Here is a 15,398-nt window from a genome sequence, read left to right on the forward strand (position 1 = left end):
TAGACGCACAGATAGTTAGACAGGCAGACCGACAGATATAGATACACACAGACAGATACAAAAGGCAAAGAGATCTATAAACAGTATGTGTGCATGTATGTGTAGGAACAATACAAAAACAGCCACACACTCCCAGTCAACACTCGCACTTACTCCATCATTCCCCTCCATCCAAACGACTATATTCAACAGAGGGGAAGGATCAATGACAGGCGAAGCACAGAGAATGGCCTGAGGGGACAAACAACTACATGTATCACGGAATATGGTGTACAGAATGGGTTTGGGCGCACTTGGCAATGCAGTAGAATATGATTTTACAGTGCAGTGAGTCGTTCAGATGGATGGATAGATAGATTGGCAGACTGATTGACTGATTGATTGGTTGATAAATAATGGGTAGATGGATTGGCAGATGGATAGATATGGATGAAAGTTTCCACAGTAGTAAACACGAAATTTTGCACAGTAGTAGAGCTCCACCCAGACCAGAGTATATACCTCAGAGTTCGCCCTTGCGCCTTCCCCGTATATAATTATTTTTTTCCCTAACAATAATGCAGGTGTGGTTCCGGCTGTTGAAGGTGTCCATTGTCTTGCTCATTTCATGCTTGTCCTCTACATATTATTTAGCTTAAGGTTGACTTTTAGAACTGAAGGCATTGGGTATGGCCGTAATGAAAGCCCTCCAGTATGAGAGGGCCTTTTCTAAGTTGAATTGAATCATCTGGTTGCAGCGAGATTCAGGAAATAACAGCTGCAGCACAGTTCTATAACACGCAAGTAAACTAATAATAAAGAGGTGTTAGTGAGCCCTCTAAGCCCAGGGAAATCCGTGCCGTGTTGTACCAGTGTTAACATCGTGTTGGTGTGACTGGGAGAGATAATGCCTTTGCCCAGAGTGCTTTCCGTGTCGAGGATTGTACGGCAGATACTGGCATTTACCCAGCTCTACACGGCTCACACCACCAACTTATCACTTTCTCTGTAATAACGCTCTGTGTGTGTGTGTGTGTGTGTGTGTGTGTGTGTGAGTGTGTGTGTGTGTGTGTGTGTGTGTGTGTGTGTGTGTGTGTGTGTGTGTGTAACTGAGAGATAATTTCTATTCTCTCTTTCTCTCCAGGCAGGATGGTGGTGGAGGGTAGACAGAGGTTTCGCCAGCGTCCGGAGAGTGTGGAGGTGGCGGAAGGTGAGGATGTGTTGCTGCGGTGTGAGGTGCAGGGTCAGGAGGGCAGGGCGCAGTGGACCAAGGATGGGTTTGCACTGGGTGAGTAATGATCAAAGTGGCTCCATTATTAAAAAGACAAATGGATAAAAATACACCACTAGGACAAAGAGAAGAAATGTGAATTGCCCTTCGCTTGACAGAACTGGCAGAATAAACACTGGAGAATGAGAGGTGCTTTGAATGTTAACGCTGTATTAACTCTCAGTGCATCAAGAATCATTACTATTTTATTCTTCTTTCAGATCGAAAATAAACTTTGAACTCCGACGTTTAAAAAATTCCTTGCCTGAAAGTATGCCATTGCCGCCAAGTAAAGTGCTATTGACACAAAAACAAGTAGTGCAAGTGTAGCCGTGTGTAGTGTGCTTCTGTGACCCACTTGATGAGACAGGTGGGAAAGTGACCTAGTGCCTGTACCTGGTAGTTTTTGAAGAGTTAATGTAATTTGAGATTATACGTAGTCCGATGTCATGATGTATTTTTTACACACATCCGCGGAATGAAGGGGATGAAGCAAGAAAGGAAATATGTTGTACTGAAAAGAGAGAGAGAGAGAACGTGAGAACTACATGTGTACCTGCTTGTTGCGTGTTGTAGGTGAGAGGATGGAAACAGTTACAGAAAAAGTTGAAATTTTGCTTTGCCATTACACCAGTTTTGGGACCAGAAGTTATGTATATGTGATAATTTTAAACTAATCTAACTTTAAAATCTATCGAATTAGGGAGCAAAAGCAGTTGTGAGGTTGAATGGAGGTTTAATTGAAAGACACAGTTGCATGATGGATTGAAACAAGGTTAATTCGTGTCACCAGGGTTGTTTAATGTGAGAATGGATGGAGTTAGGGGAGAGGTGATTGCGAGGATGCTCGGTAGGGGAGGGGTTGTGAAGAGAGGATGAGATGGGTGGGAACCGTCTGCACTTCTGTTTGCAAGATGATGGTATGGTAATTGCAGATATGGAGTGGAAGGTGTAGTGGTGGAGAAACGTGGTAGATAGATACATAGAAAGTTAGGTAGGTAGGAAGATGGGCACATACTGAAAGATAGATAGACAGATAATAGATAGGTACACAGATAGATAGACAGGTGGACAAAAAGATGTATAGATATTAAAAGTGACAGCAGATGGAATGAAGCAATACACTAACCAATTCAGCCTGACGACATTATATTATTCATCTACCTCCTGACGATTTTTACTCAGAATAAATCTCTTGAATTGAACGTGTCAATGAAGGCAGTATCGAGTCCTATAGTTGGAAAATTCACCCCTAGTTAGAAAAAAATCATGTAAGAGTTTCTCGAATATAAAATGCGTTGTCGGATTGAAGGGCTTAATCTTTCCGTGAAATTTCAGCTGATGGAACTGGCCAAGAGGTAAGTGAAGAGATAGCCATCGATTTGCATACTGATTGCATGCTTTACCTAATGCAGGTTTTATATTACTATGGTATCTGCCATTACCCAGCGTTCAGCAGTAGTTACTCTCTCTCTCTCTCTCTCTCTCTCTTTGTGTGTGTGTGTGTGTGTGTGTTTCCTTCTCTTTCTCTCCCTTCCTTCTTCGTTCTCGACATCCTCTTATTCATCTCTTTCTTTCTCATACACACACGCAAACATTAATCTTCTCCCACTTCCTCTCTCTCTCTCTCTCTCTCATTTACCCCACACGACCACTTTATTTGTATCTCACCCAGACCTTATTAAGCTTTACTACTGCGACCCGTGAGGCAGCAGTTATGATCTAATGGCACTAATAAATCCTCCAATAAATCCTCCCTTAACATGCACAGAAGTTTACATGACCCAGACGCCTGTAGGGAAAATTTCATGTTCCATTTACGTAATTATGACACGCATATTCCGGCCCTGGATTGCGATATTATGTTGTGTGTGCGTGTGTGTGTGTGTGTGTGTGTGTGTGTGTGTGTGTGTGTGTGTGTGTGTGTGTGTGTGTGTTTCGATTTCTTTCTGTTTGTCCATTTGTCTTAGTTTTTTCTTTGTTAATTCCATTCGGTTTTTGATCCATTTTCTCTGACACTCGTTTATTTTTGTCTTGGTTCTCTCTCTCTCTCTCTCTCTCTCTCTCTCTCTCTCTCTCTCTCTCTCTCTCTCTCTCTCTCTCTCTCTCTCTCTCTCTCTCTCTCTCTCTCTCAATATGTGGTGTAAGCATATGGAGCGATGCAGTTAATATCTTTTAAAATTAAGAGGAGGAAGGGGAGAAGGAGAAGGAAGGCTTGATATATTAGAAAGGAGGTAGAGGAAAGGAGAGAGAGAGAGAGAGAGAGAGAGAGAGAGAAAGAGGGGGTTGGTAGGGACTAGCCACACAGACCTTGTGGTGCTTACCAGGTGATCCGACCGTAATAGGAAAGCTTATTCTCTTTATGCAGAAATTTACGAAGGAGAGAGAGAGAGAGAGAGAAAAAGAGAGAGAGAGAGAAGGCACATAATAAGGTCCTTTTAATGTGGTCTGGCATTAATATGAAAAGACATCCTCTTTCTCTATGCCCAAAAGTTTATGAATAGGAGAGAGAGAGAGGGAGAGAGAGAGCCAGTGAGAGAAAATAGTTATGGTGTGTATAATCTTATGCTCTCTCTCTCTCTCTCTCTCTTATCCATCACTCCCCTCTTCTCCTTTCCCTTTATGCCTCTCCTCTTCCCCTCCTCCCATTATCGCTTTCCTCCTTCCATCTTCCTTTATTTCCCTTCCTCTCTTCCCTCGCTCTATCCATCCATGTTACGATACAAGCACACACCGAAGTTATAAATGAAACCCAAAAAATAACCAAAAATCTAGGTTTCTCACGTCACTAGAAAAAATATTGGTAGTTTGGTTTGATATTCTTGTTCATTCTTTTTTAACTTATAGATTATCGTCCTTCTTACAGCTTATTTCCCAGAGCTCAGTGGCAGAATAAGACAATACTACTGCTGTACATCCTTTCCATAGCACCTCCTCGTGATCAAAACCATGAGTAGTGTTGATCTTTTGCAATTTCTTGGAATTCAAGGTGGAGAGATGGTAGTTTTACGCCTAGTTAAAATGAACAGAGTACAGTTGGGTTTGATACGTATTCTTTTTTAGTGAGTGTCTATGAGCAAAGTAATATTGTCCATTGGAAGCTGGGTAAAACTGTTCAGTGGTAACAAAAGGATAATACACCAGTTTAATATGTCTTCCTGTTAGCTCTGTTGTTTTAGCTGTCTTTATATTAACTTTTTTCTATATCCATCTTCCTCTCAGGGTTTGAACGTGAGGTGCCCGGCTATCCTCGCTTCAGCTACCTAGGAGAACCGTCTCTGGGTCAACACCATCTCCTAGTGAGCGGCGTGACCACCACAGAGGCTGGGGAGTACCAGTGCCAAGTGGGTCCGGGGCCTATAAGTCCTGCTATATGGGCCGCTGCAAATATCACAGTGCTAGGTGAGTTAGTACAGAGCTCGAAATAGCGCAGTTCTGGGTGAGTTAGCACCGAAATATCACAGTTCTTGGTGAGCTAATACCGAAATATCAGTTTTTGGTGAGTTAGTACAAAGATCGGGGGAGTAGGTTCCTCTTGCAGCAGTGCCACGTAAGTAGTGGTGCCAAGCAAGTAAGAGTCACGCCTGCCCAGCACCACTATCTTTGCATAGTAGGAAACAGTATCATCCTCCTGCACGAGTCAACAGCTATAATCATTTTTTTACATGCATCAGCAGCGACAATCAGCCATTCCTGCTGTGCTGTATTTATTTTTTGATTCATGGACAGACAGCATCGAAAGGACCAATACGAATAGGTCTGTTACTGTTTGCTGTCCTTCCTGCATACTCTTTCTGTTCACCCCAGTGTTGTACTTTTTTTTTTTTTCACTTTTGCTGCTACACACACTGCTCTTCTGACCTTTCAGCTTACGTGTCTCGTACATCAAGACAATCACGCAGCACCAGTATATTTACACACACACACACACACACACACACACACACACACAGTAGCGGTACTTTTCTCAAACAAACTCAATTGCCTGGATCGAATATAAACACAAACTTTCCTTCACGAGCATTCAGTTGATTTTGCTCAAACTGTTATCAGAGATTTTCCATAATACTGTCTCTATATAGCCCGAATAAAACAGAAAACAGAAGACTAAAATATCAGCAATACCAACAGTGAAACTTAGCCTTCCGGATAGCCCAGATAAAAATAAAATAAAAATAGCTAAATGTCTGTATAGTGAACCTCAACCGTATGGATAGTGCAAACAAATAAAAATAAAAATCACAGTTAAATACTATAATCAACACCATCAGTTATTTCAATCCTCTAGTGAACTTCAACCGTATGGATCGTGCAAATAAAATGATGATTTGTAAAAAAACATGAATACGCCTAACGCAGCTCAGTCTTATGGGCCGATACAACACGGGCTTTCCCTTACGAAGACCGACTTCCCTGCACCCATCATCAGAAGTTTGCCGTCATAGCGTCTGGACAGGGACAATGGGCTTGGAGGTGCCGTCCATTGTGCCCGTAACTGTTATTGCAGCTCCGCCATCCCGTCCTGGTGGCGGGTTCTACTTGTGGAAACAGTACGGGAAGAAAATATCAAGTTCTGTATAAGATCTGAGGCTGTTATAAGCAAGATGACGATGATGATGATGATTATTAGTAGTATTTATTATTATTAGTATTAGTATTAGTATTAGTATTGTGGTAGTAGTGGTAGGAGTAGTAGGAGCAGTAATTGTGGTACAAGTAGTATACATAGATGTCCCTGTACTCAACATCTCAACAGTTTCATCATCTGTACCTTATGAAGATCATTATAACGATAAATCATTAAAACAAACCCTAAATAAGATAACAGTGACGTCGTGTAGTGTGTTATTTATTCTTCCAGCCTGCAGACGATTTTATTCAGCTGGGGAGAGGGGTTCGAATTCCACTGACCTCACTTTAGACGATTTTACTCAGCTGGGAAATTGTCACAGGCGCCTCGGTGTTAAAATTTCATGAATGTGGAAAAATGTAAAGGATACTTGAATATTAATGTTCCCTGGCACGCTTTATTACCGGTATAATTGGAGGTTAATGAAGGCAATTAAAGGGTTCATATTTTCCTGCATATGTAATACTTTCTGTAATCCCCGTACACAAATAACTAGGGTCGGTTTTTGATATATTACCTCGCCCTTCTTCAGGTGGGAAAAATTGTGATGATGATGATGATGATGATGATAGTGATTATGATGATAGTGATGATTATAATGATGATAATGATGATGAAATATGTTAAATAATAGACTAATATTTGCCCCTTAGAGTTATCATTAATTTTAGTCTTCCTTACACCAGTCGATGCTCATTAAAACTCTCATATATTGAGAGGTAAAATGAAATCATCCACAGGTAACAAGAGTAAAATAGAGCGACTCCTTCGGGACATAGGAGTTAAAAATACTAAGCGATATATTACAGTTCGGCGGTATATTGGAAAGCAAAGCACATTTTCAGACCACACACACACACACACACACACACACACACACACACACACACACACACACACACACACACACACACACACACACACACACACACACACACACATTAGGTACAGCTGCCGTAACTGTCCTTTTTTTGCCCCTTCACTGCGATGACACAGAATTTACGTCAGACGATTTTATTCACCTTATCGTAACTCACCACAACAAAAAGGCTGCAAAAAATAAAACTATATATCACAGTTCAACACACACACACACACACACACACACACACACACACACACACACACACACACACACACACACACACACTGTCGTAACTCTTCCCCGCTCACTGATTCCAATTACACAACACTGTAGGGGTTTGTGTCCTAAATTTTCCCCCCATCTAAATTATGTGTCCCCCTACGTTCCATTGTCCACCTCTTTTTTCTTTCTTTTTCTTTTTTCAATCTGGCAGAATGGAGGGATATAGTCAAGGTCAGTTATTCCTTTACAGTTTTGGCTTTGAAACAGTAAAGGAAGATTGTAACACTTTCTATTGTAATTTATTATTTTTGCATGTCTCCCACCAACTTTTTAGGTGAGAAAGGATGGGTTGATGTTTATGACGATGATGATGATAGTTGTTGTACCAGTCAGGCAGAAATATCATTAACGTCATCTTCATCATCATCATAATTAGGATGCGGAAAAACGAAAAATACAAAGATTACGGTCAACAGAATGCCTAGTGAAAATAAAATACACCTCTGTTTAGTCACCATTTTAACCACCACATTCTCGTCTTTACCCTAGAAGCAAAACCCACTCACACTAACTTGACTAAGCAGCTTTCGCAACGCCTGTGGGGCAGAGCTGTTCTATCCACTCCCACAGTCATGCACACTTCATCTATTTACCTTTGCCTTTATTTCTTTCCTTACCTGGTGTATATATGTGGAAATATTAATAAACACCTTTCTGATTTGCCATCTAATAAACACCTTTCTGATTTGCCATCTAATAAACACCTTTCTGATTTGCCATTTTACCTTGATCTAGCAGCAGTGGAAGAGATAGGTGTGCTGAAGGAGAGAGAAGATAGGTGTAGCACTGTAGAATAAAGTAATATTCTAAGACATTTCATTGATACATGTTTCGTCGTAGAGTTACTGTTGTTGGTAAGGGTCGCGGTTGTGATGAAAAATAATGAATGGTAGAACGAAAGAAATAATATACAGAAAGTGCCTTCAAAACAAATGCCTCTCTGACATTTCTATTCTCCCCTGATCTTCTTCTGGTGCTCTCGAGGAAGGTGAAGGTGCTGACAGGCGGAGGAGGAGAGAAAATATAATACGAACAACAAACAAAACATGAAAAGGCCTTAGAGTGGAATTAATTTCTTGACTTTACCCTTTTTTTATTTTTCCTACAATGTGGAAGAGGAGAGCGAGGTTACGAGAAATATGAGCATTAATAAGTCACAAAAATGCCTGTCTATTTGTGTTTCTCACTGCTCACGATGATACTGTAAAAAAAAGATGTGAAACCAACACTGCTCTCTGACATTTCCTTTTTCCCCTTGATCTTGTTGTAGTGCCCCCAAGGAAGATGGAGGTGGAAGCCGGAGAGAGCAAGAAAAGAAAAAAAAAAGATGAAGATAAAATGCAAACAAAAAAATTAACTTTTTTTATCTGCATGCATCTATTTGGCAGTGTAGTAAAGGAAATAAAGTTGAAAATAAAATCAAAGAACACACAAACACTCCACTGAGTCCTTATTACATATTATACATAGACATTTCTGCCCTACCCTCTGTAAAAATAAAGGCCAAATAAAATAAAAAATAAATTAAAAAGCTATCTGCCTTTCTAACTTTATTTTTATTTAATTTTCTTCCCATTGCTCTTGTTGCAGTGCCCCCAAGGAAGGTGGAGCTGACGGGAGGTGGCGAGGGTGAGAGGGTGATGGTGAGGGAGGGGGGCAGTTTGTCTCTGCAGTGTGTAGTGAGGGAGTGCAGCCCCCCAGCCTCACTGACATGGTTGGCCGACGGTGTGCCTCTTACTTCAGGTGGGTAGAGATAGATAGATAGATAGTTAGATAGATTAATAACCAGGGACAGAGATAAAGAAGGGGGGATGCAACATCAGTGGGTATAATATTTAAGCAAAAAATGGTCCATGTTAAGTGTAAATCAGTGATGTCTGGACGTACTATCACCTATGTCACTTTATCTTAGGCTATCAGAAGGAAAACTAACAAAATTTCCCTTTAGTTATTACAGAAGTGCACTATAAATATGCATACTGTAAAAAAAAAAAAAAAAAAAAAACCGCACGGTATTTAGTTTCTTCCAGTCTTAACTTCTCTTTACTGATGAAACTTATTTAATTTATATGATATACAATAATAATAATAATAATAGTAATAATAATGCGTATCCAATTAGTTAATAATCTTCTTTCAAAGCAAACCATTAGCCTAGTTTCAGAATTCCAGGCAGCCAGTGGATATGGAGTAAGTGGCAGGCTAATTATACGTTTCCGACTGGTGATTTCTCCCGAGATATCATTGAAATAATTTGTTCCATGTGCCAGGATAATGATTCACTCAGCAGGGCACCATTTACCTTTTATTTGTCTCCTCTTCCATACCTCTGGCCTTTGGTTCCTTCTTCCTTTCATAAAAAATTAGTGGTATTCCAGGTGGCATAAGAGACTATGGAGTGCCTCTTCCTTAGCGATTTAGCTTCCATTTTATAGTTTGATACTCTGTTATATGAATACTATGCCATCCTCGTCTTAATCCTCTCTCTCTCTCTCTCTCTCTCTCTCTCTCTCTCTCTCTCTCTCTCTCTCTCTCTATGGGTTTGAGGGGGTGTTGGGGGTATATGTGTGCGATTAACCTTCCCCCTATTGGCAGATATTGGCATTCTTCCTGTCCCTTTTTTTAGTGTTCACGACTATACCTGGTCATCTCAACTTGTGCGTACGGCTCCATAAGGGGAACCAGCTGCACCAAACTTTCCACAAACTTTAGCCACTTCTGTGTCCATGAAGCTGTGTAATACTAGGTCCTGCCGATATTCTCTTTACTATACCCTGTCCACTCTAACTTGGGCTAAAATTACCTTCTCGCCATCTTGATTATTGAGTCTAAAAAAAAGATTAACGCTGAAACACAGGGCTAACTACGGAAAAGCTTTGAAGGAAAAAATGCAGAACCATGATATTATCTCCTGCTACTTAGATATTGAAAACATGTAGAAGGACGAAAATCTTTGCCAAGTTAAGGTGGACGAACTACAGATGATGGAGGTGGTGGTGATGCCTTTAATCTCCTTCAAAAACAGGTCTGGTGGAGGAGGGCAGTGTGCGTGATGGAGGAGGGGACAGAGGGTGGAGGGTGGAGAGCAGACTGGAGGTGAGAGTATCAGCTGAGGATGACGGGAGGGCGTACTCATGTCAGGCGCACCACCCGGCTCTCACCTCCCCACTCACGGCTTCACTCACCATATCTGTGTTGCGTGAGTTAGCTTTCATTTTACAGTCCTTTGTTAAAATGGTGGCACAGTACATGCAATACTCACATTATTTGTATAGTCTATTGTCATTACACCTTGTTTTAAGTTTTATGTTTCAATGTGTATTCTTTGTGCTTTTTTATTTCCCTTTTCATTTTTTTTTTGTTGCTGTTGGATTCTGCAGGCCTCTGTTGGTATGGGATGTGTTGTTATATTTAGTTATTTCATAGTTAATTACTTTTTATCATGTAATTCTTTCACTCTTTTCAGTTTTTTCCTTAGATTCTATTAATACTGATTTGATAATATGAAACAGTAGTCCCTTTAGCATCTTTTCCGTTTGCTACCAATACTTTCAGGGCATGCTATTTTTATCTGTTTTTTTGCACGTCTCACTACTCACCATCACTGTCTTGCGTGAGGTAATCTTGGGCTTTACGGTTCTTTGTCAGCTTGGATACACACAGCATTTGTTTACCTAGTTGCTGTTTTAAGTCCTCTGGGTATGCAGGACTTACATCATTTTTCTTTATCTGTATTTTTATTTTGGCTTCCCTCACTGCTTCGCTCATCGCCTTTGTGTTGCTTCAGTTTATTTTCAATTTCGCAGTCCCTTGTTAGCGTGGGTTATATTATTTTACACTGTTCACTGGTGTTTTGCATACAGGGCATGTGCTATTCGGTCGCTCCCTCTAATTGCTTCACTCACGATCCCTGTGTTCTGTGAGTTGTGCCTAAATTCTATAGTTCTTGTTTATACTGGCTTTTATTTTTTATTTTTTGTCGTTGATCTTATTTCAGCATCGGTGTGTGGGACTTTATTTAATGTTTTTTGCTGCAGAGAAGTTCCACAGTTTTTTTTTTTGTTTTAGTATATCGTTTTATTAATTTTCTCTTATTAACCTTTCGTGTTTCCATGGTTCCCTGTATTTTAAAAGTTTATTTGCCGTTTTCAACTACACAGAACTTTTATCAGGCTTCAGTTTTTAATATTACATGGTTCCCAGGATTTTACTGTCTTTTAACACTGAGGTTAGGGATTTCATTGATGTAATTATTTTTATGTAGAATGTTATCTGAGCATTAATCTTTCATTTTTGTTTTTCTTTTTCTGGACTATATGCTTTGAGTCAGAAATTTATATAAAAGCTGGTCGTCATATTTTTTACTGTGGGTCACTCTTTAGCTTTTGCTGTCCTTCGTTAACACAGGCTTGTAGGAATTTATTTATTTTTACATATTCAATATTTTTTTTTATTTGGTATGTTATTTATTTTTGCCCCGAACATAAAATGTGTAGATGTTCCAGATTTGTTCGTAGTCTGTATTATATTTGCATACAGAGCTTCAGTATCATCATTTCCATATCATTTCCTTAATAACTCAGAATTAAAGCAAAATTGAAGCGGATCTGAGCACCAGCCTCGTATCAAATGCTGAAAATGTTATCATTCCAATATTTTTAATTGATGTGAATCCTCAGCTAAAGAGTAAACAGAAAATGGTTATACGTTTGAATTATGGATGCTGGTGAAAAAGTTTTGCTCGAAATAACTGCTTATGTAAAATATTAATTAGTTTTTCCAGCTAACTTTAGCAAATACGGTGATGCTCATTATTAGTCTCTCTCTCTCTCTCTCTCTCTCTCTCTCTCTCTCTCTCTCTCTCTCTCTCTCTCTCACTACTTTTAGACGATTTTAGGTCATTTAGGAGTAATTTCTAGAGCTGGAGGGTTAGACATAGCCTTAATTCTCTTTCTTTACTTATAGAGATCCTTTCTGAGTCGAGTAAAAGCTTTTAAAATTAGCAAGGTGTCGGAGTGGGATGCCTTCACGTGGTGGCACTGACCTAACCTGTGTGGCTCCGCTGCCTGGTTAGACAAACGTCCCTCATTTTCCCTCCTGTCCCGAAAAAAGACGATGGTGGCCTGCAGAGGAGCAATTTCAGCCTGCAGTCCACAAGGTTCACACTCAGATGAGCCTAGGGTTGTAACTACTACTATAACTGCACCTGTTACTACTACTACTACGACTACTACTATTATTTCTACTTAATTTAACAGAAACAGTGTAAAAACATGTCATTGGATATAAGGGATCAATCACTACTCTAAAATGGTGTATTTTTCATCTTTATTTTTACCTTCACTCATATTCACTCACTATTCACTTTCGCCGTATTTACTCTTACGCTTTGCTCTCTTACGGTAATTCGTCTTCCTTCACGCTCCATTGTTTCTTCTGTCTGCAGTCTCAACACAGCCTCATTTCTCTTCCTCATGCTAAATCCATGTGTCTGCTCTCTCTCTCTCTCTCTCTCTCTCTCTCTCTCTCTCTCTCTCTCTCTCTCTCTCTCTCTCTCAAACCTCTACACTAAGAATGTGGATGTCCATTAATATTATTACCTTTAAAGGACTGAAGGGTGTCTACACTGTCTCTGTCTATTTATCCCTCTGTCTGTCTGTCTATCAATCTATCTGTCTATCTATCTATTTGTCTGTCTATCTGCTTGTTTGTCTGTCTGTCAAAACACTGTGCCCTTTCCATTGTCAATTTTAACCAGCTTGCATCATTAACCTTTCGGTCCCTCTCTCTCTCTCTCTCTCTCTCTCTCTCTCTCTCTCTCTCTCTCTCTCCAATTCATAAACTCCACTGGGAGGGGACGAATGTATATTACATATCATGGCCAGGAAAGAACAATATTGTGTACAGTCTCTATATCCGTCTTCTGCCTACCTTACTGTCTCTCTGTGCATTATTTGTTAATCTGTTGTATTTGTATATCTGACTATTTATCTATCCATTTTGCCTTTCTTATTATCTCTCTATCTATGTATATATCTCTCTTTCTGTCTGTCTTTGTCTCCATCATTTTCTCTTCCTCAGACGCCCCCAGGCCGCCCAAAATCAGCGGCTACAGAACAGGCCAAGTCGTGGTGGCGGGTGAGGAGATGCGTCTTACCTGCAGGTCTTCTGGCGGTAACCCCAGGCCCACACTCACCTGGATTCGAACCCCCACACCCCTGAACCCCTCCACAGCAGCCGCCTCCTCGTCCACAACTCCACTCGCCACCTCCAGCAGCCTCAGGTTCATCGTCTCAGCTGAGGATGACGGTGCCCAGTATAAATGTCGGGCTGATAGCGACCTCTTGGAGCAACCCATGTCATCCACAGTGTCCCTTACTGTTTACTGTGAGTTCCTTGACTTGTTATGTTTTTTCATGCTAGTTTCAGGGGTAAATGGAGATTCTTAAGCACCTAGATTGACGGTATGAGGTAGTTTCGAAAATTAATTAAGGGGAGAACCCTGACTTCAGCTGTATGAACTTTACTACTGTGGTGGCCAAAAATCTGTTGGTAATTCCTTCCTTACAAATTCCATTCAGTAACCCCAGACTCCTAAGGGTGAGGATTACTAAGCTGATTCTTAAAAAAAAATATATATATATATATATATAAAATAAAATAAAGGAGGCTGTGGATGAAGGCTGTTTGTGGCCAGTCCTTCAGGAAGCATGGCGTTTGGTTGTATGTAGAGATAAGCGGATTTAGAGGTCGCTTTCGATTATATTCTGTGAACCTAAGCTGCCTTATTTCAACGTTGGCGAAAAGCACTGTAAGAAAGTAATCCCGGATCTTATTCCTACTCTCAGATCCTCCAGAAGAGGTAACAATCCGGGGTCCAAATCGTGTCCGTGAAGGTTGGCCATTGAATCTTACCTGTATCACCTCCCAGTCCAACCCACCAGCACGCCTCATGTGGAAGGTGCAAGGTTAGTGTAGATTTTTAATGGTAACGAGGTTGGCCTTTCTGTTTTAGTATGATTCTTGTAGGAATGGTTTTTACTCAGTTAAGAGCAGATTTCTCCTAATGAAGGGAGTAGGTGCAGTCTCTCTTAAATATACCTAAAATATTCCACAGCATATAAATTGGGTTTCTGAGCCAAAACTGTATTAAATAATTGGGTAGAATGCTCCACCACGGCCTAGATTTTTGCCACAGTTGAGAAGGTAGAATTTTGTTCGTAAGAAAAATATGTGAAAATGAAAATAAATATCGTAAGTTTATAATCTATTACGCAGATATTAAGTAATCGAATAACTAATGAGTACCAGTATATGATCTGTATTTAATTCTTCTCTAAATGTTAGGTATACTACGAGACCTTAGGGCAGGATCTTTTTTACCTCAGTCTGTTCACATTTAGAACTGGGGACCTGGATTGTAAATTGACGGTTGTGTGCCATAGTCGAGGGGAAGGGGACGTTTAGATGCTTTCCCTTGTCAACCACGTCTGAATTATTTGCCTCAAGCTTTTTCCTGTTTTCTTGTTCAGGTGAGAAGGTGGCAGCAGTGAGGGAAAGGAAGATCAAGCTCAATTTAGGTGGCTGGGTGACCACTTCGGTGTTGACCTGGCAGGGTGTGAGGTCAAGGAAGGTCACGGAGGTCACGGTGGAGTGTCGCGCCGTCAACCCCGCCGTTAGCAGAACCGTGGTCAAGACTGTCACCATCACCGTCAGTAGTAAGGGATAATTACGGATCTATAATTTAGCTCTCTAATACGATGATATATTTTAGATTATATATTATCGTGGACCGACGTGCCTGGAGATTCTTTTGCCGATGCCACCCCTCACAGCTTATGGCATCCGGCAATGGATCGATCGACCAATAGATAGATAGATAAATAGGGAGAGGGAGGGAAGAAGAGAGGGAGAAGGAATTTCAGATTGGACAGATAGATAAACAGATATAAATGGGTAGACATACATCAATACACACTGTACATACATACATATACTCCTACATAAGTTAATACATACATAGACTGACTGATGACAGCCAGAAAGACAGATAAACAGATAGATAGATCAGTCCCCACCTACAGTGAAGCAAGATCGTAACGTACTGCCGCCTCCACCACCACCATCATTTATATTCCCCACACCCACTGCTGTCAGTCATCTGGGTACACTTTTATCCAGACCCATCAGTAATACGGCCTGTCTCTACCATGACCATTTTACGTCGTTCTCTATAACTTGGCGGAAATTTTTCGTTCTTTTGCAGTTTATTTCCCGAAGCTCATTGGCAGAGTAAGACAAACGTTGGCTCTACATCTGTTCCAAAACGTTTCTTCGTGACTAGCATCAAACGTTAATATTAATCTCTTGTT

General features: G+C 40.6%; 1 protein-coding gene across 1 annotated transcript in view; it reads left to right on the forward strand.

Annotated features, from left to right (window-relative positions):
* Positions 1 to 1,128: 1,128 nt before the first annotated feature.
* Positions 1,129 to 15,398, forward strand: part of LOC145391017 (nephrin-like) — a 40,354-nt gene continuing 26,084 nt past the window's right edge. The window contains exons 1-7 of the mRNA XM_080265750.1: positions 1,129 to 1,267; positions 4,472 to 4,651; positions 8,617 to 8,769; positions 10,052 to 10,225; positions 13,108 to 13,413; positions 13,875 to 13,994; positions 14,559 to 14,744. Coding sequence (XP_080121876.1) covers positions 1,129 to 1,267; positions 4,472 to 4,651; positions 8,617 to 8,769; positions 10,052 to 10,225; positions 13,108 to 13,413; positions 13,875 to 13,994; positions 14,559 to 14,744 — 1,258 coding nt within the window. The remainder of the gene's footprint in view (positions 1,268 to 4,471; positions 4,652 to 8,616; positions 8,770 to 10,051; positions 10,226 to 13,107; positions 13,414 to 13,874; positions 13,995 to 14,558; positions 14,745 to 15,398) is intronic.

Source organism: Coenobita brevimanus, chromosome 16, assembly GCF_032717465.1.
Source record: "Coenobita brevimanus isolate Jiangsu-jjx chromosome 16, ASM3271746v2, whole genome shotgun sequence".
Lineage (NCBI taxonomy): Eukaryota > Metazoa > Arthropoda > Malacostraca > Decapoda > Coenobitidae > Coenobita > Coenobita brevimanus.